The sequence below is a fragment of the Chelmon rostratus genome, chromosome 8, assembly GCF_017976325.1.
Source record: "Chelmon rostratus isolate fCheRos1 chromosome 8, fCheRos1.pri, whole genome shotgun sequence".
NCBI lineage: Eukaryota > Metazoa > Chordata > Actinopteri > Chaetodontiformes > Chaetodontidae > Chelmon > Chelmon rostratus.
This window is the reverse complement of record NC_055665.1, coordinates 14,322,020-14,348,399: the sequence shown is the minus strand read 5'-3', so window position 1 is coordinate 14,348,399 and position 26,380 is coordinate 14,322,020. Positions and strand designations below refer to the sequence as shown.

Genomic DNA, 26,380 nt, shown 5'->3' with positions numbered 1-26,380 from the left:
TGTGTGCAAAGTATAGCACATTGATTAACCAATAAAAGGCTCAGGGAGGGGGAAGAACCTGTGTCTACAGGAAATTGCAGCTGTGCAACGCACAGCTGAGAACAATCCGATTCAGCTGTTTTTTGGAATCAGAGTTGGGCAAATATACACCATCACTGCTAAAGTCAACCCTACTCTGTTATGCACCTGGTACAAACGTGATCTGTATCTGGATATCTTACCTTGATAATAACTGCAAGCTGTAAACGCAACACTGACATATTATCACCTTGAAAAGGTTTTTTGTGCCAAACGCGCTAGCAAACATTTACACATCTAGCAGATATGGGGCAACATAAACTGTCAGCGTGGTGTTTCTGTCCAGCTAAAAACTGTCATTCCAATATTTACTCTTTTTGCTTATATAGCTTGTTTTTGGTCTCCATCAACTATTTGCAGCTGTAAAGCTGCCAAATGCTCCATTATGTTCACCAGCCTATGTTCAGCAGATGCTAATTTACACATGCAGCACACTTTAAGCATTATCACTACCAATTTGGAATCATGTTTCACTCTTATTTTAGCTCTCTTTTGGTCTCCACCTACTCCTGAAGAGAAGAATCTCTTTAGCTGCTAAATGCTCCGCTGTTTTCACCAGCTAACTTTGTCTGTGTGTCTTTTAGTGCTGCAAAAGGCATACAGCGGGTTTATCAGATTTGTCACTGAAGATTATCAGTGATAATGCTCTGTGGGTTCGTCACTATGAGTGATACCTTTCACATTACACATGGTCATTTGATCCATTTTTGATCTAAAAATAATGATCACAGCAGGTTTAAGAATGCATTCAAACTGTGCAGGCTGTATTTGAGATCTGCAATTCAAAACCAGACAACCGCCAGATGTGTTTTGGCTGATCCATGCATTTACACCTTGCTTTCACATGATTTTATCCCTTTCCACATAACCAGATACAGACGGCATGGTAATACCAGGGGTAAATGGGGTCTTAATATCCATTCTAACTGCAAATAGTCTAGTGGTGAAAGCATGAGTGAGCACGAGGAGAGATGATTTGCAGAATCTTACACTGGTGACGACAGTCCTCCCCTTTTCTGACAAATGCCTCTCCACATACCCTGAAGACAGCAGATCACTGCGAACAGAGAAGAAAGAAAAAAGAGAATCAACGTTAGAAAATTTGCGATTTTCATTCAAGTGTCACTCAGTTACACAAGCGTGCTTGTATTTTATAGGAGGATTGTATTCAGTCTTGGCAGCACAAAGCTTCAGAGCATCAGCGCGGCTAATTATGACCAGCGTGCAGGGACGAGGCTATTTCCAGCACACAAACTCACACAAACACAATTATACAAACCCAGCCTTCTAGCAAATGTCTGGTGTGTGTGCGTCCATCTGAGGAATGAAGGACGAGTGAAGGTCAGTAAGGAGTAAAAGAGGTGACACAGGCAGAATGGGAAGGAGGCAGGAAATAAACTGAGAGAGGAAGGAAGCGAAAGACTGGCATGAATATGAGGAAATCAGTCCGTGTGTGCTTTCTCAGCAAAGCTGGCCCCAAAAATCCCAATGGAGATACACACTGCAGGCCCAATCTGAGACAGAGATGTATGAGCTATAGTGCACACAAAGCCACACACACGCAATCAAACACACACACACACACACACACACACACACACACACACACACACACACACACACACACACACACACGCACACACACACACACAAGGATGCGGCATATGAATGGGCATTTGTCCCTTCTTCCCATTTAAAAATATAATACAGTTAAAGGTTTTAGCCTCTAATCTCACAAAAAGGTGACCTGAACATAGACAAACATAGACACAAACACGCCCATACCCACACACACACACACACACACACACACACACACACACACACAGAGGCACACATTCACAAATACATAACACAAGGCAGTGTAGGAGTGGGCTTTTATTTCTTACACTGTACAGTGAGCAGTGCTAGAGCCAACAGCAATCTGAGGCGTGAATACACAAAAACACACGATAATGCGTTCACAAACATACGCACACACACAAAGTAAACACTATGAACAAATAAAGCGGACAGTGAACCAGAAAAGAGCAATATAACAGTACAATCAGCACAACAAACTCATTTTTATCAGATTAAACAGCGTTTACATTTGCTGAATCAGGGGCCTTGAAATACTTTCAAAAACAGCTGAATTACTGGCAAGACTGCTGTGTTCACCAGCTAGACTACAGGAACTGACACAAAAGTAGCAAAAAGCAACATAACAGTATCTGAGCAGGCCACTCTCCACACTGAACCAGCGAGCCATCAATCAACTCCAACTTCCTGTCAACATCCAGACATCAACAAGAGACAAGTAGGCAGGATGGATTTTCATCTTGTTCACTCACCAAACAAACCAGCCTCCTTTTCAGCGTCACATATACAGTTTGAGCGTACAGTGGCGGATTGAAAAAGTGGGTCATCTGCTTGTTTTTCCCAAACAATGCAAATGTCTAAATAGCACACTAAAAGTGACACTAAAAGTCATGTCACTGCATTATTTAAGATTAATTTAATATTTAAAAATAAAGAAAAATAAAAAAATATTAAAGAATCATTATACAGATGAAAAGTGCAATCATAAGAACACAATTCATGAATGAGTCTTTGAAAGAAATGGGATTTAGATGAGAAGATCAACACCACTTCAACTTTTGTACAGTAAATATGAAGACACTGCCAGAATCCAGAGAGCTTAGCTCATCATAAAGACGGGATCGAGGTGAAACAGTTAGCCTGGTTCAGTCCAAAGATACAAATAAATAGTGTAAACACAGCATGTTGTGGATTTTGTTACCTCAGCTTCAACAAGACTCCAGGAAGTCACTGTGCTCAGCAAAGAAAAAGCAAGTAACTTCCATAAAATCAAACTGTGTCATTTTTATACTATGGTTATATGGATTAAACTATTGATTGCTATTAATAACATGTTAAATATTCAGTTCAGAGGAGCAGGTGGGCAGAGCCAGGCTAACTGTTTCCCCCTGTTCCCAGTCCTCATGCTTAGCCAAGCTAACCTGCTGCTTGATGTAGCTTCATACTGTCCATACAGACATGAGGGTGGTGTTGAATTACTCACTGAACACTCAGCAAATTAAGGTGTTTCTCATAATGTTGCACTGATTTTGGTAAAATTTTAATAACGCTGCTTAAAGAGCCATGTCCAGTTTATAAGTCTGTCTTGTCTTGGACCAGCTCTTGGTATTATTAGATACATTTTTTGTATCCTTCAGTTCAAAAACTCTGATATCTACAAAAGGACAGACTGTTGAAAGCAAATAAAAAATCAGTTATTGTAATGAGTCATAATAAGGCAGATGGTAGGAAATTGTTTTGCTTTTGAAGGCAGACACATTGTGCGTTCTTAAAATATTAACTGAGCTTTCTTTCAGCAAGTAAAAGTTTTTCAAAGATGATATACGGTATATTAATCAAATGAAACCCCTGACATCAGCGTGCACACACACATGCACAGGGGAAGGAGGCTGCTTTCTAAGATGACTAATGGCCATTCTGCTACGGCAATAAAAAACATGCAGGCAAAGAGGAGAGAGAGTGAGGTAAAGTGGGAAGAGGGAGAGAATGGCCATCAAGGGGGGAGTAAAGAGACAGAGGAGGGGAAAGAGGGAGTGAATGTTAAAGAGAGGGAGGCACAAGGTGTGAATACAGAGCCCAGGGCCTTAACAGACATCCCATCATGCATTGCGATGAAGCTCTCTCCTGAAAACCAGGACCGTATGCATAAAACAGGCAACCCTGTTATACACACTTCACGCCCTCCCACCTCGGGTCACACATCACACACACATCACCTCAGAGTTACAACAACATTGTGCAGGTGAAAACACTCCACGAGACACTAGTAACATTTTATCAACACTTTGCATCAAAAAGGCAGCGTCACAATATTCATACGCTCCCGTGATGAAGACGTTTAGTGTGTGCACGAGTCCCCGGGTCGCACAGGAGCGCTGTTAGCCTTTGTTCTGCTGGGATGTGTGTTTAAGATTCACAGCTTGTGATCTTTATCCTGCCTCATGCTGAGCACAGGCAGGGGGAACGAGCGAGGAGCATACTGAGGCAGCAAGGCAGACACGCGGGCCTCTAATGGAGGACGCTGATAACAGACTTCAGCTTTAATTGTTGGGGGATTTAAATAATTTATCTGACAGACAAAGACGCAAACTCAGCCTCGACCCCATCCCCCACGCTGACACACGCGCACACACACACAAATGTAGAGAGATCTCCCCACCGACGCATACAGTCCACCCCCTCTTCCAGTTAACATGCGTACACACTTATGTATAAATGTATAACTGCAAGCAGCCTCTCTGTAGCTTCACTCTAATATGGAATCAAACACAAAAAATGACAGAAGTACAAACACAGACTTACTCCCGTGGCCTGTTTGCATGTCATCTATATCTCGGTGGAGATAAACGCTGCAAACTTTCAACATAAATGATGATCAGAGGGAGGCTGTTTGTGAAGCTGAGGGCTTCATTAACAAGAAGAAAAAAAAGAAAGGGATGAAGGAAAACAGAAATACTACACTGTTCATAAATGTAATAAATTATCACATCATTATAACATTCAAGAGCTCACAGTAACAGATTAATGGTATCTCATACTAGACATATTCGAGTGGTATCTGGCACCTAAAGGTGTCTGTGCAGACCAGATGTGTGCATGAAACAGAGGTGAAGCGAACCACATCCACATCTCTCACTCGTTTTGTGTCTCATTCAGTGCCTATTACTCTCATTCTCTCGGCTCATTGCCTTCTTTTTTTAATACTCTTCTCATCCTCCGCTATATACTGGAGGAGAGCTTTCTTGGCTCCTTTGCCGTGGCAACATCTGTTTGAGAGCTGACGTCCAGCTGTCAATCAGGCCTGGAGGAGATTTCGGAGGTGGATCCACAGACGTTCCACTTTCAGCCTACAACATTTCCATATAATCACATCCCTCGCTTGCTTTCTCTACACTTTAATGTCAGCCAGTCCCCAGCCACACACACACACACACACACACACACACACACACACACACACACACACACACACACACACACACAAACCTAAGTGCTCTGATGCTGCTCGAGCTGGGAAAATGTAGCTCTGAAAAGACTTGTTCAACTTTATTAAGTGGGTCTTGAGGAGGTAAAAACTGACTGAAGCGGCGAGTGCACCGAGTGCGTCTGGCTGTCAGTCACATCAAACTTCATGCTTACTTTTAAAGGATTTTGTTGTGAGTTGCTCTGGGCGAAGACATCTGCTATGGCAACCCAGTTCGATCTCCTGAGGTGAATCATGCACACACGCTCACGCGCACGCACGCAGACACAAACCAAGTTTCCATGTGGTCTAAAATTCCTCTCACGATCTGTGTCGCCTGGCACCGCTGTGGCAATGGGATGAAAAACAGCACAAAAAGGACAGATTGGCAGCAATAATGTTGTGTGTGTATGTGTTAGTTTGTGTGCGTGTGTGTGCGCGTGTGTGTGAGCAGATTGGCACCAGTGTTGGGGGTTGCAGGCTTTTCATTGCTTTAACGCCAGCCAATCTAGCTGCCTTCAAAGACGGTTTTCAATACAACCATCACCCCAGAACACACAAAAATAAGCACACTTGGACACGAGCTCTGTAGTCATCAAATGGACTTCTGCTCCATATATGGATTTTTGCTATTTAACCCTGTAATAAAAAGGGCACCATCACACAAAGGGCTAAACATGTGCTGTGTCAGGCGTTCGTAATGACGATGGGGGAGTGCTGAGGAAACAGAGAGGAGAAAGGAAAGAAGACATGGTGGGAGGTGGAGGCAGAGCGATGGAAAGGTGGATGAGAGAAATGAAGATGGGAAAAAGAATGAAGGAGATATGAGAGGGTTGGTGGAGGTTTCTCTTTGGGGAAAAGCTGCAGCTGCTTTCACCTGCAGCACCACCCCCTTCTTTAGCCTCACCAACCTCCCACTGAGGCCTCATTAAAGGTCTCCAGGCTATAATTCATTCACCCTCCAATCACTTATCAGACATGCAATTCCACCAGCGTATTCACTGGGAGCCGTCCATGAACTGCACAGGGAATACACTCACAAACAAGAAACACTGGTGCTAACAGAATTAGAAAAAAAGAATCCAACAGAAAGCTTAGATTTCTCCTCTCTACAATCTTGGGTCCATTATGCAGTTGGGTCTATAGCACGTAACATACAGGCCAAATAGAGTTGACTTCTGAATTATGCAGTGGCTGAAGATGCTGTGGGCACGAAGGAGAGCATGCAGATCTGTATCTGTAACATGTGGATTGTTAGTGAACTCCAGAGTGGAAACAGGGTCAATAGAGACACAGAGACAGACTTTAGGAGCCCTGTCCACTTGGGACCAAGTAATCATGACTTATTTACTTTATATGTCCAACTGATAAGATTATTCTATTTCATGCACTTGCACATACATCATTATATGTGTGCGTTTGTGGGTAAATTTGCTCTCCATCTATCCACCAGCTGCATCAGATTTTGTGCAGTGGTAAATTTCATTAAATAGTTAATCTCCTGACAGTAAACCATACTTTCGATTGATTTTTATTCAGCATGACAGAGGAAAAGGAGTAATCTATGAGACAATGGTCTTTAGAGGAGCATTAGTATATTTTCCTGCTGAGAGAACAACAGTCTTTCCTTCTGTCCCTGTCTTCAGTGAGAGTCGGCTCCTGGATCTCTTTGTCTCCACTAATCCTGCATACTGAGTCGAGACAGCTCGACAGAAGAGAGGGGGGAACAGAGGGATGGTATGATAGTGCATAAAAGGGAAGGCTGGTAATTCAATGCTTGACATCCTGCAAAGTCTACAAACACAAACCCTGCCCTTAAAGGACGGGTTCACATTTTCAGCCACACGAGCACCGTGGCTGGAAGGATGGAAATGTCCGCTGGAGGTTAACCGATGGTGGATTTTTAAAGGTCAATACAATAACAATAGTTTGGGGCAGGGAAGAGCCAATAGACAATGAATTGGCCGATTCTCACGATACCTCCCTCAGTTGTGATATTGACAGAAGCTACTGGCAAAGAGAGACAATTGGTAGGAGAGATGGATAGCAGAAATAGTATAAATACAGTCATTGGTGGAGCATGTTTGCTGGGTCTCTTGGGCTCACTTACGTTTGGCAGATTTGTCATGCTGGCTCACGTCACCTTTCCCTCCATGTGATACATTAAATCCATGTGGCATCTTTTGCAAAAAGCAAAACTTTTTTTTTGGTGAGAAACTTGTTGGTGCCGTTCAAGTGAACGACTCCTCGTCACTAGATGTTACAGCTAAGTTCTACATACTGTCATCTGCTGCATCGGGGGAGAAACACATCAAAACACTTGGGATTCATGGGAAAATGTACAAACTGGAGGACAGCGAGAGAGGAGTAATATACAGGAGAATCCCAGGAAAAATGTAAGATTGGTGATAATACATTAAGGCCTGCTGCTGATCTTTGGCTGTATTATGAAATACATTTTTGCACAGAACAAGGATTGTAGACTTTTCCTCCCATCACCTGGACTAGAAGAACGCAGATGTCTCTTAATAGGAAGTATGAACAGGTGGAGTTATGCAGCAACCAAAAAGTTTTTCACTACACACATGGGCATGTAAGTTTTGTTTCAAGACAGGACTTGAAAAAATGGGAGCTCATCCTTTAATTTGAACATAATGCTGTTTATGTGTTGTAAGAAATATCTAAAGATGTCCTGCAGGACCTCTGGTGTACAACACACCCTCAAATAGCACCCATGCTGCTATTTGTTCTTCTAAATTAACCCTGCTCACCTCCATTAAATTAATCTGTACCCATCTTCCCAACACACACTCAGATACACACAAACATGCACTCACTCCCTTATATATCCACTCCCTTATATACCACAACATACTGTACATACACAGCCCTGGATGTGACGCTGAGCCACTTAGCAAACACCGTCTGTAGTATAATGTTTGTGAGCACTGCATTTGCTCACAGACACACTCACAAATATAATTCCCAGTGTGATAGTTAAAGTGTGTTCATGTATGTGTGTGGGTGTGTGTGTGTGTATGTGTGTGTGTATGTGTGTGTGGGTTTGTGTGTGCGTGATCAGACGACACAGAGATCAGAGAAAGAAGTCCGGCCTGAGGCGAGAGAAGAAGAAAGTAGGAGATGGAGATGGAGAGAGGAGAGAGGAGAGGAAAGGAGAGGCAGGGACTATTTTCTTTTTAGGGTACTCCTTTCAAGTACCTACCTCCCTCGAGCATGGACACACACTAACACACACACACCACACCCCCCGCTCTATCTCTCCCTATCTCCTGCACCTACTCAACCCACCCACAAAGAATCAAGGGGGCATGAAGGACATCCACACGTCTCTCTGTCCTCTTCGTTCTCTTCATCCTTAACTATTTCTTTCTCTACACCTCTCTTTATATCCCTCTTTCTCTCTCTCTCTCTCTCTCTCACACACACACACACACACACACATACACTCCCCTCTCTGTGTTTTTCTCATTAAGTCCACAGTAAACCAGATCACGCCTCTCTGCAATAAATTACAGACCTGGGAACAGAGGAGGAGAGACAAAGATGGAGATGGAAAAGGAGGAGAAGAGTGGAGTTGGGCTGTAGCGATGTCAGGATGCAGGGAGCGAAACCTGGGTGGATGATAAATTGTCTTGGAATGGGACATGAGAGAGAGTTAAATCATCTATATGTGGAGATATAAGGCAACACGCACGTGTACGTACAAGCAACACACATAAATACATGCATGCACGCGCCAATGCATGCACAACACAGGGAAGCGCACCAATAACGCCACAGCATCAGCACCTTCCACGGTCCAAGGCAGCCGAACGCCTACACACATTTTAGGGATCAAACGGCCAAAGTCACAAAGCCCACTCAGGCCAGACAAAGTCTAAAGTCAACATGACCGCGACATCAGCTGAATCTTAATGTACTTATCTGTGCTGCGAGTGAACAAGAGATTATTGTTTGGTAATAAATAGTTTTAGAATCAGCAACTCCTCCCACTGCGCTGCTCACAAACTAGTAGGAGGAGATATTTTGGTGGCCAGGGTTTCCAGAAAAAAATCCCACTCATTTTATACAAAGGCGCTGTTAGATGACTGGTATTTAGAGCCCTTCCAAGGCCTGGATGGGCAAGAAATTTTCCTATTCAATACAAACAATGAGCGAGATGTTAGAAAATATCTGGTTCTTTGTGTGCATATATAAAGGATATATGTAAAGACACACCCAGATATGGTTTGGCAATCTCTACCTCATGTAGGATGTCTTGTTCAAGGTACCATGCAGGGTTTTTGAGAGCTGGTAGCGCTATGGAGCTGTTTTTGTTCTTGCCAATTGTGTCTCTGTTTTGTATTGTGGACGTAGAGCAAAGACACACGTTTACACACGATACAATACACAGTTTTCAAACTATTTTAGTTGATGGCAGTAACACACAAAGACACAAATATGTGGCAACAAAGGAAAGGAAGAAGACTGTTAGCTGGCGAACAAGGCTGTAACAATATTTGTTTAAAATGTGTTTTGCTTTGCAAATGTTATATTGAAAGGAAATGCTTTCAACATGTTTTTCAGACCTCAAGGACACACCTGATATATTTCGGTGAGTAAAAATGAATGTGAACATAGCAACGTTTGCAGGAAAACTCCTCAAGATGCCTTTAAGTTTTGTAAGTTTGACAGAGTGATCCTTTTTGCAAGTTCAAATAAGCAAGAGGGTTCACATTTGTACCGACAGATAATTACACAGATATTGAGGATACGTCCACAGTTATCATAATGGAGGAAAATGAAGATGCAAACAATTAATCCAAAAAGGCACAAGTTTGTGCACTTTAAAAGGTGATCCAAAACTTCAAACTCAATTTAAAACGGACAAAGAGTGAGCGTGAGAGAGTTAAATAATTGACCTTTCTTTGCCGAATTCTCTTTCATTTTCCTCTTCTTAAGTATTGATCCTCCCCTTTTCCATCTGAGCCTTGTTCCTTTCAATCCAGTCTTTTTATCTCTAATTAAGACAACACTTTACTGCCTCGTCTGCACCTGAGGCCCAACGAGACGACACACGCTCTACCATTCTACACGATGGTACAAACAACTCTCTTCTCCTCACACACACACACACACACACACACACACACACACACACACTCCAGTCCATGCACAGACGCACCAACACATATGCACACATTCATCAAACCATTAGACCATGGGATGTTTGGTTAGCTTCTTACCTAACAGTTGAGGGGACCCCATATTCATATGAGTAGTCTATCCCTTTCAGCCCCCTCCCCACTAACTGTCATCCCTGGTGCACACACACACACACACACACACACACACACACACACACACACACACGCACTGCATTAACAAAGATGAATAATGCATTTAGCATGGCTGTAATTGACCCTCAGCATTTGCATTAAGCATTTGTGTGCATTCAGGGACAGCCGACATGACACAGTAGTAGAAATAATAATAACTGAGTGTGTGTCAGTGTCAACATCGCACATGAGGACGGGGAGAAGCCCTCTTCCCTTTATGCTGCTGCAGCGGATTATTTCGTAACACTCAAGAGGTTATGAAACTCTTTAGTCCTGACATCTTTTAGACATGCCCACCCATTCTTCTCTCTGTCTGTGCTCACATATTGTCACACATGCATAACCTACGTACTGCATGAATAGAGAATCACAGAAACATATCCACTCTGCTCACTATTCTCATCTACTCTCACATGCACAGACGCAGAACCGCACACACTTCAGCACAGTCAAGCCACTGTCTTCTAGCTTGTTATCATTTGCTGTCAGCAGCAGTTCAGTTTGTTAAATATACATTTTGAATACACGCGACAGACTTTTATTTTGAATGCGATGGAAATAATGAACAGCATTTCACAGGAACTAGCCTGTATAGTTCAATATAATCTCATATCGTCACGATACAGTCATATCATGTTAAAATTATTGTTCAGCCTCTAACTAATTTGGATGTGGAATCAATCACTTCAAATTATCGTTTCCCTGCAACTGCTATTTTTAAAAATAATTTATGTTTGTAATGATTTTGGGGGATACAGTTCATTGTACTGATCACCAATTTGATTATTTTATATAGAAATTTGCATACATGTCCATTTCATTTTCTGTCAATCTGCTAATAAATATATCAAATAATAACTTCAGCTATAATCAATTTCACTGTTTTGTATAGGATTTATTTATTGTATGATATCAATATGAAGATATTGATTGTATCACCCCACCCAACACTCGGTGGTATGACTCTAATCACATATAAAGCATGCAGCATAAAGCTTTCCCACTGTATCAGCGCATGCGTCTGTATGTATGAGATGACGGTATGTGTACTTTTGTTTCCCTTTCAAAGCACAATGGCCAACCGGAAACCATTACACACACACACACACACACACACACACACACACACACACACACACACACACACACACACACACAAGCGTGAGCACACTCCTCTTTAATCTTACAGCACCATTCATTATTCAGCGAGAGCAGGTGGGAGGGGTGGAGTAAAGGGGTAGTAGGGGCATGGCTGAATGGAGACTGGGTGTGGAGGTAGGGAGTAATCAAGGGTTGAGACGTGTGTGTGTGTGTGTGTGTGTGTTGAGTATGATTACAAAAGAGAGGCAACCCCCCATCCTGTGCACATTTTCACCTCACTCTAGCCCTATGAATGGTAAATTGTAGCCGGCCGGCGAGATGCAGGACTAAGAAGAGGACAAAGGGAGCGCGGGGGAATAGAGACCCCATGACCCACCAACCCCCCCGACTTCCTCTCTATAGACTGTCACACTTCACATGGATGGCTCATGTCAATACAGCATGTTGCTAATGAAAGCGCTAATGACTACAGCACACACATTAATACCATTAAGGGATTATTCTCACCATGTACCACACTTTCATTTTAACCAGTTTCTTATCCATACAAACTGTCTCAGTACAAGTTCTGTGATAGGACAGCAACGTCTCAGACCTGCTTTCTGAACAGTGCACAATGGGATATCCTGAACAAGATAATCAGGTATACTGGGTGGATGGATGGATGGTCTAAAGACAGGAAAACACAAAAATAGTCAAATCTAATCTTCTCCATAAGGAGACGCACTGACCATACAGAAATTTTCACCACATGGTGAAGCTGGATGAGAAGTCAGTGGGATTCATCCTCCAGGGATTATGAATGTCTGCACAAAATTTCATGACAATCTATCTATAGTTATTGACATATTTCAGTGTGGACCACAGATGTGTCCGACGGACATTGCCATGCATAGAGCCAAGCTGCTAGCATTGTGGGGAAAACACAAACCAAGTCGGTTTTTCACATCTGAAAGTAAGAGCACTAGACTGCTGTGTTCAAAACACACATGTCCTTCAAACTCAAAAGACATATGAATTCATAACAGAACGCCTACACTCCTATCAGCCTCCGGCCAAACATTGAGTCGAGGCAGAGACAGCTGCTCAAAGACGATGATAATGATGATGATACATATCTGGAGCACAACAGAAACAGGTGACAACTAAAGCTGAAAAACACACATTTCTTGTTTGCTCGTGGCAACAATTAAACACAAATAATTGCACAGCGGTGGAGTCACTCATTGATCAAAACGAGAGTCTGGTTTGGTTCGGTTTTGTTACCGGGAGCCAAAAAACGATGTTGGCCCATTCAGCAAAAATACCTCCCACTCCTGCACCCACACACACATCAGCTGGATTTATTCTGTCTGGCATGAAAGCTATCTGTAAACACAATCGGTGTGGCTGTCAAACGGGGGGATCAGTTCACCGAGGAGTGTGGTGGAGGATGATGATGAGGAGAGACGAGGGCAGCAGCAGAGGGGGCAATCTGGGGTGTGTTCAGGTGACTGGTGATTAGCGTGAGATGCCAAAAAACATGCTTGTGAATAAATTTAATTTCTGCCAGTATTCTGACTAAATCCTATACACTGTAACTGTAACTTGCAGTGCATTGAGATTTCAGGCCCACTGTAGTTTTGACTGTAAAATAATGGATTGTAAAAAAAAAAATGTAAAAAAAATGCTTGAGCGGTGTCATCAAATTGTCCCCAGCCAACAGACCAAAACCTTAAAATATTCTGTTTACAATCAAATAACAGAACAAAGAAAAGCAGCGAATCCTCACAGTTCAGAAGCTGGGACCGGGAAGTGTTGATGGCGTATTTGTTTGAAAAAAATAACAAAAGATTCATTGATTAACAAAACAGTTGCCGATTACTTCTCTTTGTACTGGATAATAGATGATTGACGTTTGAGCCCTACAAATAGTACAAGGATTTTTAGAGAAATCAGATGAAAGTCACACAGTACAATGCTCTGTTGCACTGATCTCAGTCTCTCATTCTTATTCAGAACCACACATGTCAAACTGTTGCCCGGGGCTGTCTGGTTGGAGGCTAATCATTCTCTGAAAAGCTAAAAACAGGACTTCACTTGAGGGTTTCCATTCAGCCGATATTCTGACGGACTTTCTGAACCACATCCGCTGATGAAAGTATAAGTATAAGAGTGTGCGTGACAGCACGTGCAAACATACGCACGCTGGACGAGGCCACCTCTGCGCTCAGTTTGTATGTGTGCGTGTTTGTATTCGTCCAGGTAGCACGTTTGTATCCATGACTGGTTGATGTGTCATGCAATGAGCTGCAGGCTTCACAGAAACATACTCTCTAAACCTGGGAATTCCTGTGATGTAACGCTTTCACTCAGAAGTGGAGTGACTTCCGCTGTGATGAGCAGGCAGCAGCATCTTATATGTGTGCCAAGTTCACAGGCTCTCCGTTCTGGGGCTAAATGAGACAAACAAGGCATCGGCTCAAGCAGCAAAAGAGGGAAAGTACAGGAACAAAGGAAAGGTTTAGAGAAGAAGGTGCCAAAAAAGGTGGTTGCAAAAAAAAAAAAGAAGTGCATGGGGTGGAGGCAAAAAGAGTGAGAGAGCCAGAGTAAGAGGGAGAGAGAAAATAATGAGAGAGAGGGAGCTGCTCGCTTTCCATCAGCGGCGCTGTGATCAATATCAGTGTCTGACAGGGCAGCGCTGCAGCCTTTACCGTAAATCTCTTCCTATTATGATGGAACGTCTAAATCACGCACACACAATAACTGACCCACAGCGAACATACAAACACACACACACATACACACACGTAGATGTACTCATTCATAGAGCAGCCCATTTCAGCACACACACCAACATTAGATATTTATGTCCAGAGAGTGCATTCCCAAAAAACAGGCAATAAACAGCACTAAGAGAGCAGGAAAATATGACTTCTGCCCAGCAGCACCACAATGACCAACTTCAGTTAAAATACTGGAGTCAGCCCTAGATTCATGTGCAATATGTGCTTGGGGATTTACACTAAACAAGGAAATAATGTGAACTTCTGCTCAAAAGTGCCGTTAAGGCTGCAAGAATGACACGACTCCTGCCGGGGTCGTTTCAACATCATTCCGTGGACATTAAGGAAATTAAAATGAAACCAAATTCATTTACACAAACGTGTGATTGTCAGCCCAGCCACAGCATTGTTAAAAACATTAATAAGGAAGTGGAGAGTTAAAGCTACTAACACGAGCGCAACTGAAGACATCAACCTGAAGACGGACAGAAAAACAGATAGGTAGAAGGCTAGCTCCCCTGACTGACAGATATATGGCTACATTGACATACAGCTAGCCAAGCATAGCATGCCAGCCAACCAGCTTGTGAGACAGACATTTAGCCAACCAGGCAGATTTAATCATGTTATACTCACTGATTCAGTTCCACATCCAAGATGAATTTTCTACCAAAGGCGTCGACTTGAAAGCTTACTTGGGCCACATGGTTCACCTGAAAAGGCAGAGAAGAATGGCGATTTACTATGACGAAAGGACTCCATTATCATATTCATGGATCCATTGAATTCATTTTCATATGCATGATCAATTCACATTTACATTGATGGATGTCTGCATTGTCTTTTTCAGCATCAGTCAGTAGGAAGAAGAAGACAGTTTGCATTAAGCCATCAAGTTCTTTTTCTGAGTTTTAATTTCTTGCAAAGGATCTGACACAGAAACATTGTTTATGCAATACCCACTCACACACGTACACACATTTAAACACGCATGTGGGCAACATAATGCACAACTTTACTTCGATGACCATTTATTTCTGTTTACCAGACTGGTTTTGTAATAGTTTCACAAAGCCAAGGATTCACTGAAATAAACCCATACTGAACCATTTCTATCTGGCATCACTGATATGTATGTACACAAACACAGAAAATCACACTCTGTCTGCTCTGACTGTGTGTGATTGATTTAAAGGGGGGGGGCAGGGGCGAGGGTCTGATTCATTCCCAGCTCTGGTCACATATGGTACAGGCGTCATTACACACCCCTGGGTCAATGACAACTCCTCACAATCATTCCTGTGCAGGTCCAGGAGAGTCCCAGAGCTGAGCTAAAACACAGCTCACCCTCCCCCAGGCTCAGCCCACGGGCTACCTTCACCACAGGCTGGACACCGCATGACCACGAGGGGAGGAGGGGTGTGCGTGTTTTTTTGTTTCCGTTTGAGGAGGCGTGCCTACCCATGGGCGACCTTAGCCTGTGAGGTCCCCACTGGCCACAGACTCTATTGTTTGTAGGAGTGTGTCTGTGCGTGGTCAATGCATATATGAGGGAGTAAGAGGATGTGTGGGCGTGTGGGTGTGGATGTACAAAGGGCAATCCCTTTCCATGGCACACTTGCGATGAAATCTAATCTGGCAGATTGGATCCATGATGGGAGGAGGTACCAGTAATTGTGTTTAATGAAAGCACATCCCAGCTTGACTGAGCTGGGCCGATATTCTGATGCCACCACTGACTCTTCTTACATTGATTTCTGAGTTATAGCAAGCCTGGTTTTCCACTCATGACTGCTGAAGTATGACTGTAAATGCTATCAATCCACTGCACACACACACACACACACACACACACACACACACACACACACACACAAACACACACACACAGGCAGAGAGGCAGGAAGGCAAACATACAAACTAACACACACATGCTCATACTCATTGCACTTGAAGCGTTTGTTTTTCCACCAAAACAACACGAGCACTCAACTGCGCTCTCCACCACCCATTCAGTGGTGAAGGTGTTTGTGTCTGAGACTGAAAATAGGCAACGCCACAGAAGTCTATAAATAACGTCCTGCGTTCCACACATTTTCAGAACTATTTGACAGATTTGTTTTTAGGCTGTTGATCTAAAAACAGCCAATAACTGATCAAACTATGCGCAAGTGACATCACGGCTGATTGGAGACCAGATTTGACTCTCTGGAGAATAAGAGACTCAGAACACACACACAAAAAAAATCTAATCAAAGATGCCATCGCCTGCCTCCTCCTCCTCCTCCCACCCTGGATTTATTCCTTACTTGCAACATACATACAACTTTTAGACCACTAATGATTGGCTGCATGTGAGTTATTCTGGTAAACAGTAAAATAAACACATCACCTGAGCTGTAAAATTCAGGAATTACACAGAGGTGGCTCATGAAAATACGAGCATTAAGCCACAATATGAAGCAGTGTGTGGGTGTGTGTGTGTGCGCGCGCGTAGAAAGTAAAAATGCTCACTTGCTCTACAGAAATTAGTCTCCTTGCTTTAAAATTAAGCTTGTGTTACTTGACAAACCCGTGATGGAGATTAATCAGCTTCAAATGGAAAATATTAAAATGATATCCGATGGCAGATGGTTCCTGTTAGCTTGTTTACCCATCGGGCTGCAGCTCTGTCTGAGGTGTGAGAGAGACAAAGGGTTAGCGCCTCTCTGCATGCTACCATCTGTAGCCCTCTCCACTCTCTGAGAGCCCTGAATAGGCTAGCCTACACAAGCCTAAGCCGTGCAAATTAAAAACGCATGACAGGTTTGCACAATGCTAATTGACTCATCTCTTGAAATGAACCCAGCAGACATGCTGCTTCACTGAACTGAGTCAGTGAACACAGTTACAGTGATTATGATTATTACTGCACTGTATTGGTTATCACAGACCAAATGGCTGTGGTAGGCTTTCTTGTCCAACAATACAGTTGTCCCTGTTGTAATAACTGTAAATGCATGTAGACATTTATATCTTTATTTAAAATTATGAAATGTGTTTGGAATCAGTCCCTCTTCACAGCAGTTCTTGAAGATTATCACTGTAAATATTAAGATATTAAGCAAGTAGAGCGGGATGGACACTGGATTATTGAGGCGGATATTGACATTGAGAGCTAAAGGGCTCCACTAATGAGATATCAGCCAAGTTTTCTTTTTTAGCATCAACAAACACTGACATTCCTCAAATGGTTGTTAAAGACAATAATGTGCCAAAGCAGGACATTTAAAAGTTGAAAATTAAAACTTATCAGTGCCCTCCGGTGGACATACTGTGTCATGTTAGCGCTGTTTCTGAATTCCAAGATGCAAAGTGTATCTGAAGCATGGCTCTACTGCGACTTCTTGGCACAGATATATCTGTGATCAAAGCTCAAATCTGCCAATAACACAGTCCACTCAAGATACACCTGTCAAGCTCCAACAGCCGGCCTGTGGTCAGTTTCAGTCATGAATAAAGTGAAAAATATTGGATGTGTGATGGTGCAGGTGAAGCCGCTGCTGGACAGATGCCATGCAAGTTATCACTAAATTATTAATCATCCTGATTGGCCAGATGACTGTAGCTGATGACTTTGTAAATGTGCAGCTTGGACAGAGAGCCCATCACTAAGATGAATATGTCAGTTCACATGCATTGGTCTGCTTTTTTCTGATGATGACCCATATAGCACCCGCAGACTGCCTAATTACTGTGGCCTGCTCCTGACTAAACGTTTCAAGCTTCTCCTGTTTTGCTTGCAGTTAACTAATTATTAATTTCCCCTCTGAGGACAGAGGGCGCATCAATGCAAACATAAACAGGCAGGAAACAGAGAGGTGTCTCCTGAAGGCATCCCACCGGCCGCACGCAGACACCCCTCTCCCTCCATCCGTCCCTCCAAACACCGTGTACCTGAGCGGAGCCGGAGCTGGCTTTCACCCGGGTGCTGAGCTCGTCCTGCGCGATCTGGCTGTGGTTGTGCCTGCTGTAGAGCAGGCGGAGAGGCACCGTGTCCTCCTTCCCGACAAACCTGCCCGCATCACGAAGAGCCTTCAGGCTCGACAAGGCGTCTCCTGCACAGAGAGGAAAACACCGATTTCATTACCCGTCCGGTCCCCTCCGCGAGGGAGGTGACACGGAGACACATTCATCACAAACACCGCCATCTGAAACGTCGATCGGTCCCATTTCCTTTGAAAACGTGAAACAGCTACAGGCTACATGCATATTTTAGATGTAGATCATAAAGTAGCCGAGGCTAGGATAAGAAAAAAAAAATAAACACAGGCATATTAATGAAAATTTAACGCTTTGCTTGCGCGATAATAATTCATATAATATCTAAAATAGCATCAGATACCATTTTGGGCATTGGGGCTGCTCTGGTGACCGACGTGCATCAATCCATAGACGCACAAAAGGGAAATCCACCATCGCGGGCGCATCGTCAGCCTCATCACCTCTCTCTCTTGCTGGATATTATAAAACAATGCGGTATTCCAGGGGCAGGCTCTCGGGGTCCTGCCTTCGCTAGGGGAGCTTGAAGACGGGGCTGGTCGTCTGGTTAGCGCAGTCCCTCTGGTTGGGGGCCATCGGGGTCTTTGCGAGTCTGAACGCCGAGCGCGTTTGAGCGCACCGAGACCCCGCGGATGAGCAGCACGGAGGAGGCAGGGAGGAGAGTGAGAGGGAGGGAGGGACCGGGACGCAGGGATGGATGGATGGAGGGGAGGAGAGGACTGGGGACGCCTCCTTAAAACACATCAATATCCAGCGGCTCACTGCAGAAACGCCTAATGCATAAATATGAGCGAGCAGTGGAGACGGGATGGAGAAAAGCTTCGGGCCCGTCCCTCCGCCGGCTGGACCGACAGGGATGGCATGAACGCCCGCCTCCTCCAGGCTCCACCATGTTAAATTGCTGCAGGAGCGCCATTCCTGCCCAATTCTGCGTGTTATTATCATGAATCACTCCATCGTCTGCCACGGCTCCCAAAAAACAAGGGGAAAATTCCCATATGTGCGTGAGGGTATTGTTTTTGTGGATGTTTTGTTATTGTTTGTCCACAAGTGTCTGCAACAATGCAGGATTGTTCTCCTAAATTATGTCATATTTTCTAGTTTTGCCAAAACAACAAATAGGAACATATTTAGAAAATCACGACATATAAATATCCAGATGAGCTGGTTGAGGGAGGGTTCTCATTCACATCTTTGACATGTTTATCTTTTAGTTTGCTCATGCATCCACAAAACCTTTAAACTGTAGGCACATGGTAGCATGAACACAGTCTTGTATGTTACTTTAGCACTAGATCTGCACTAATGTTTGTGTAAGAACGCACCAGATGCTCAAACCTGGTGTGAATTTGCCCCAGAGCACACAGCAAATCTTTCAGAATTAATGAGCTTTTTTTTTTTTTTTCCTCACACAAAACAACTGTTTATTCAAGGAGCTGATATGGCTCTAAGGCAAGAGTTCAATCTGGCATATACATAATAATATTACATAAAGTCTGAAGATTTTAGAGCCAGTTAGTATTTGTAATGACTGATTTTAGAGCCAGCTTATATTTAGGGTAGGCTCGCTATTTGATCAAGACTCCTTTATCTGAGATAATGGTAACAAACACATGAGTGTTCAAAAAAAAAAGGTGTGGAAGTTTCATTTAAGTTTACTTTTATGTGCTAAGTTTGCCTGTTCTTCCTGTATCTGCATGGTTTCTCTCACCAGTTTAAAGACATGCAAAGAGTGAAGACTCAAAATTTGTACTGTAGGTGTGTACATTTGAGTGTGAACAGCTGTGTGCTAGCAGGGGTATAGACTCCCGTCCTCGTAACCTTGAAAAAGATGAGCTGGATTAGATAATGCATAGACTTTAAATGTGTGCATGCTTACAAGTAGTACGTACAGCATAGGGCAGGTACAGTTTGTGCGCTATGATCATTAAAGCACAGCAAGGTTAGAATCTGTAACAGAGAAGAAAAATGACGATAATGTTGCCTGATAATTGCCTTTTTATTTGCAGTATTTCTGTACTTGTGCCTTGGAACACACTGTTGCTCATGTCTTTTTCTTGATGGTAGTGGCACAGACTCCCATTTGACCCAGTGGATCCATTTGAGAGCAGTGATGGAGAACAAGTGCACTATGCTAATGCACTAAATGCAGGGAAAAAGCTAGGAGCTGAGCTAATGTATCAGAAAAAAAACACATGAACTCACAAAAAGTGCACTTAGGAAGAATCCTAAAATGTCAGATATAATGTCACATACCACACATCCAACCTGCAGGTCATTCACATTAAAATACAAACACTATATGTATTTTATATACATATACTGTACAATCAGTTGCCCACATCTGGAAAGATTCAAGTCATCTTTCTCCAGATTACTGACTAGCTAGAGCTATGATGCTCCTTTAAGTGAATAGTCAGTATTGTGGAGAAAAGACTGCATGTAGAGACTGTAAACTATTTCAGAAATTTTCAAGTGGCAATAAAAGGTATCAACCTTGTGAAATTGTTAAGAAATACACTTAATTGATACACACTCTACTGTTACTGTTCTGTCTTAATTAAGGTCCATTTAAGTCCTTATAATGGGACTTCTAAATGTTTGGTGTCATCTTTGGGTAATATTTTATTCCAGTTCATGGTGTTGGAACTCAACATCAAGACATGACATTTTGCACATTTAAGACACATTTTTACTATTGTGGGAATATTGTAGTTTTGATTACAATTCTTCAATTTCCAGTCCACTTTCACTGTTCTTTGTTTTGACTTTAGAATCTAAATATCAAATAAATGTACATTTTCAACCAATTTTTGCAGCACAAGAAAATGTGCCAAATGTTATTTTAAAGCCACGATAAGGAGAATTAAAATTGTCATTGGACGCTGGTTTACCTCTTTCAAAGTTTTCTATGTTAAACAATGCTGTGAAAAAAATGCTACAGCACATCAGCAGCTGCCTTTCATTTGATACAACACAAAATAAGGAGGAAAAAATATGGCCCCCGGAAATAAAATAAAACACAGTAGATTATTCTTTCATCTTTAATCTGATGTTTGTGATTACAAGAAAAATCTATTGGTTTACGCAGTCCATGGCACAGAATGTGGTATGGTTCTGGTGTTGCAAAAGCCATTAACAGTCCAGTTCATCTCTGCAGCTCATTTGTCCCTTCCTCATCCTCAAACCCCAGAAATTCCACGTCCATGTCATCACTTGACTTAAAAAATTCCCAAAGTTTCATCATGGAGTTGTCAGGAATGTCACTTGAATTTACATGTTTGACTTGTGTGTCCACCTTCCGTCTTTTGCGTTTATAAACTCGGATCCTCCGTTGTATTTTCCGGACCGGGGAGAAGCTTTGTGTAGGGAGGTGTGCATCCTCCTTTTCTGAAAGGTTGTTTCCAGTAATTTTGTCAGGCAATGTGTTTCCATCCTGAACCGCCTCAAACACTGACGAACACTGTTTGTTGTCAGAGTCCTCTTGTTGATTTGTTATAACATTAAGGCTTATTGAGGACATCTCATTCTGTCCGTTCATATTATGGAAGTGAGAGGTTGAGCTGTTCATGTCTTCGATTATTATTTGGTCCACCGGGTCAACCCGAGTAACTCTGGAGGGACTAGAGGCAAGACATTCACCTCTAGAGGGGGCTGTTTCTATCTTGGGCTGAGGAACTTTTTGAGTGCTAGAAGGCAGTGAGTTCTGTCTGCACAGCCGTTTACGTGCAAGAGATTTGTACTTGGAACTGTCTGAGTGAGTGTAGTATCGCCTCCTGTCCCCCTCTCTGTGAATCAGAGGAGCAGATGCAAGAACTGATCCGATTTTTAAAGTGTGTCCTGAATAAGATCCCTTGTGCCCATCGACAGTCCAGTGCTGCTCTTCTTTAATAATCTCTGTGGTATCAAGATCTCCCTTGTGCCTTAGCTCAGTTTTCCCACATGGTCCAGGAGCAATCAGAACAGAGGAAACACTACACTTTGGTCTGATAGGAATCAAGAAAAATTAGATGAGTAGAGTGGAACAGACAGATAAAAGATCTGGATATGGCAAAAACTAATTTACTAAAGTGAGATTATAGTTGTTAACATGTATTTTTCTTTCTTGTGAATGTATAATGTTGATGGAAGTTTAACAGAAATGGTGACAAATTACCTTTTAACTTGGGTTTTGATGGGGATGAAATTGCAGTGCAGGGTTGAAACCAGTTTGTCCACCACCAAGTATTCGTCACTCTTTGAGAAAGCCTTGTGACGTTCACTCTGTAGATGCTGAACAAAAAAATTTAATAATTACGTTTATGTTTAATATTTTTTTTTTAAATCACCCAATTGATATTTACAGCTGCAAAGTAAAAAGCAAAATATGTGGTATATGTGGTTTATCTGGTATTACTATAAAATGAGTGTATTAGACCAAAGGTATTGCATTGATAGTTTTCACTTTTACAAATGCGATAGCTTACCGTTGTAATGTTCTCATATTTGATCATACAGCACTCGCAGTAGCCGCCTCGTTTCTTGTCTCTGTTCTTCTTTCGGCTGTGTGCTCTCTCTTCACTGGCTGAGGCCTTTGCACCTCTGTTTCCCAGAGGAGTCCAGAGGTTGCACAAATAAAACCAAGCTAAGATGAAAACAGTCTGGATTTCTGCATTTTGTTACATTTTCTTTCAGTCTTGATGGGTAACTCCAGCAGAACCAACTCAAATTGTGGCAAGCACTTTTCAAACCCACAGAACTTGAAATTTTGGTCAAATTTCAAAAGATACCCATTGTGTCAGACATACATACATCCGTTTTAAACAGCATGAAAAAATGTTTTTAGTTACTTTATTTTCCACAGTGGTGAGAGACTGTCTTGGTTTCACCACACAGCATAAATTAAAAATAAATGACATGTGGTATGGTAAATGTGGTAAATGACATCAGTCATGTAAAAGATATAGATCACTGAAAAATAAACAAGGAACTGGGTGCAAATTCAGCTTGTTAAAATAACTTTGAAGCTCCTTTAGGAGACATTTTGGTGGGATATGGTGTTTTCCAGTGATTAAAATATGCTGATACTTCTGACCGAGAACAAAAGTTTTTAAAACATGTTAAGTCCTTGTGGAAGTGTGACATACTGTGCTGGCCTGATGTTAAGTTAGTTAAACACAAAGCACAGAAGAGGCACAATACCTGTGTCCCCGCTGTTTGTTCCCGGGAGGATCCTTGTCCTCAACAAGAAGGGGACTACAGGGAGGAACAGTCTTCAGGTTGAATTTGGGCATGTTTGCTAAAGTTAGGTAGATTGGACGGTAGTGTCTGAGGAAGGGAAATGAAACATTTTAGAGCCAATACATGCAAACAATTCAAAGACAGTAAGCGGATGTCAGCTTCTTTTCACCAACTGTCTCTCACCGGCTTGAATCCTCAACCTTGACGAACGGTTTACTGATCCGACCCCCTGGAATAAACATCAGTGACAGTCAGTTGAAATTTGAGCATGTATTTACAAATCATAAAAAAAACAATGGGCATCATTTCTGGCTGAAAAAACTAAAAGACAGGGTGGGTAATAACTACAAAAGCTCAAAAGACTTGTTTAGTCCTAGATAAAAATATTTACCTCTGCATTTCTGAAAGCCTTGCTTTGCCACTGACTCAGCTTTGACCTATACAGAACGACAGAAAAAGCACTTAGAAACCAATCATTTTAAAGATGACAATCCTTTCAAATGAGTGCATTTTTAAAAAGAATGCACTGAAGAATCTGAATCTGTAAACTTACACTTGTTTTAACAGCAGTGGTAGCAGGACACTGGCTGTTGACAACCTTTTTTTTCTTCTGAACATATGCTATTATATCTGCAAGTGACATAAAAGAAATAAAACAGAAGCCATTATTTACATTATACATTCAAATAGTCTACACCAGGCATGTCCAAACTATTCCATAAAGGGCTGTGTGGCTGCAGGTTTTCATTCCAACAAAGGAGGAGCACACAGGCTGGACTCATTTAATCAGCTGATCTCAGTCTTCAGCTGATTATTAGGTGACCCCTTGACTGGTTGGTACAGAAACCAGCAGCCACACGGCCCTCAATGGAATAGTTTGGACATGCCTTGTTCAAAAGGTTGATGTATTGTAAGAAAAACTAATATAACCTCTACAGCATACCATCTACGTAGAGGATTTTCACACCCCACTCCAGAGCATTTGACAGGATCTTGTTCATTTGTACCCTCTCCTAGAAGCAAACAAGTGTGTATTAGCACAGAAAACAAAAGAGGTAATTATAGTTCCTCACTAAAGTCATTAGTGTTGACTTAACAAACCTGCTCTTTCACCACTCTCTCCACCAAAGACTTCCCTCGACTTGTAACACACTGCAAAACAGTAACAGAAGATGAAAATATATGATATTAATAACCAGTAAATATTATCTAGAAGGAAATAACACTGATAGAGCTAAAAACAAATCTGCACTATAGTTGATGAAACAATTAAAGTGAACTCACTGTGTCTGTTTGGCCCTGAGACCTGCTTTTCATGTTGTCCTCATGGCTGCCGGGCCGGTGCGACTTTGAGCGACAGTGCGGTAAACTCTCTCCAGAGTCTGGGCTGGGGACAGGAGACTCCTGCCTGAGACAATGCACATATCTGGCCTCCCTCTTGTTGGATACCAGATACTTAATTTCCTTACTGAAGAATTTCTCGACAGTCTGAGTAACAAACACAAGAAAAACAGTATGAGACTTTCTGGGAAAAGTACATCAAATGCAGAAAGCTGAGCATGGGGGAAGCCACTGAAGTCTGCAGAGATGAGAGGGATGGTATTGTGGAAAGAAAATATAACATTATGTGTAAAGACTCAGTAACTACATGGATTAGTCAAGCTGACACAGAACAGATGACAGAGGTATGAACCTTTCTTACAGCCAAAAACACAAAAGAGAAAATCTGTTTTTTGTCTCACCCCTCCCAGTTCTTTGATGTCACTCTCCAATGTCTCTGTTATTCTGTTTGATGGCAGATCCAGGTAAAACACTTTCCCAGCAAAAGGTTTGATTTGAGCACGAAAGGACACCAGCGATGTTGGCTTAGCTTGACCCACATTGTCACCAGCACTGACACCTTTGCCTATGAGACAAACAGTAAAGTCACATAAGAAGAGGGAGTCCACATATAATCTCACCTAAAGTTCTTGACCAAGCAATCACTGCTCAATTAACAGTGACCGACCACAGAAAGAAACCATACCTATAACTTATTAATGAAATTTTAATGGTTACAGCTTCAGAAATACAAAGAGTGGCTTGTTTTTAATCATTTAACTGATTAACACATTTTAAGTGTAAGTGATGGTAATTACCGTTTATTAGCTTGAGCCTACGTTTCAGGTTTAACTGGAAAACAAGACAACATGCTATGCTAATAAAAATACTAGCTAGTGCAACACGGTACTAAACAACATCACCTTGGCAACTGGGTCTTCTAACGTTATTCCTCTGGGTGCGTTTTGGCTTCATTTTATTTTTTCATTGAAAAAAAGTGCTCTGTTGCTCTCTTGTCTTGAGTCAACATGCCACAGGAAGTCCTTGTCTGTCCCCTGTGTGTAATGTTAAACAAAAACATGGTTATTTACAAAGAGAAAGAGTGAGCCAAACAAAGGTATCCAAACACTAATACGTGAGCAACGTAACGTTAGCTGAGACGATGTGTCGAAGGCTTCCCCTGTTATTCATATTTAACTGCCGGTAACGTTTAAATGCAGTCTTACCGTGTAATGTCCGGTTTCCTCGGCGGACAGACAGGAGTTAGCTGCTTTGCTCAAATTACGTTACATCATTAAAAGGTAACGTTAACAAATGGCGCAAAAGCTGTGTTGGCACGTTCGTTGCCACAGAATATCCATTGGCAAGCGATTTTTCCGACTATTTAGGCAGTTGTAGTAAACTTTAACTGTCAGTGCTTCGCAAAACGTCCCTTTCCCGCTTTAAATCCAATGGTAGACGAAGTTTATGTT

The 26,380-nt window shown here is 42.3% G+C and overlaps 2 protein-coding genes across 2 annotated transcripts in view; both read right to left on the bottom strand.

Moving 5' to 3' along the window:
* Positions 1-18,808, bottom strand: part of adam22 (ADAM metallopeptidase domain 22) — a 57,415-nt gene extending 38,607 nt beyond the window's left edge. Inside the window, exons 1-4 of the mRNA XM_041941548.1 lie at positions 18,712-18,808; positions 18,264-18,424; positions 14,964-15,040; positions 1,069-1,135 (exon numbers count right to left, since the gene is read on the bottom strand). Coding sequence (XP_041797482.1) covers positions 1,069-1,135; positions 14,964-15,040; positions 18,264-18,424; positions 18,712-18,808 — 402 coding nt within the window. The remainder of the gene's footprint in view (positions 1-1,068; positions 1,136-14,963; positions 15,041-18,263; positions 18,425-18,711) is intronic.
* A 1,575-nt stretch (positions 18,809-20,383) lies between these two features.
* dbf4 (DBF4 zinc finger) lies at positions 20,384-26,342 on the bottom strand. Its single transcript, XM_041942879.1, has 13 exons — positions 26,135-26,342; positions 25,832-25,963; positions 25,331-25,494; positions 24,873-25,076; positions 24,690-24,740; positions 24,532-24,601; positions 24,142-24,218; positions 23,980-24,025; positions 23,772-23,817; positions 23,550-23,675; positions 22,835-22,949; positions 22,525-22,640; positions 20,384-22,354 (listed from the first exon to the last, which is right to left on the bottom strand). Exons 2-13 carry the CDS (start codon positions 25,881-25,883, stop codon positions 21,517-21,519), a joined length of 1,905 nt encoding a protein of 634 aa, XP_041798813.1. The 5' UTR covers positions 25,884-25,963; positions 26,135-26,342; the 3' UTR covers positions 20,384-21,516.
* Between the last annotated feature and the right edge of the window lie 38 nt (positions 26,343-26,380).

Excerpts from the sequence above, each read along its gene's own strand:
- dbf4 (XM_041942879.1), bottom strand. The coding sequence starts at position 25,883 with ATGAAGCCAAAACGCACCCAGAGGAATAACGTTAGAAGACCCAGTTGC. Across the intron at positions 25,077-25,330 it reads ACATCAAAGAACTGGGAGGG|ACTGTCGAGAAATTCTTCAG; the intron begins GTGAGACAAAAA and ends TTTGTTACTCAG. Across the intron at positions 24,219-24,531 it reads GAAAATCCTCTACGTAGATG|ATATAATAGCATATGTTCAG; the intron begins GTATGCTGTAGA and ends TGTCACTTGCAG.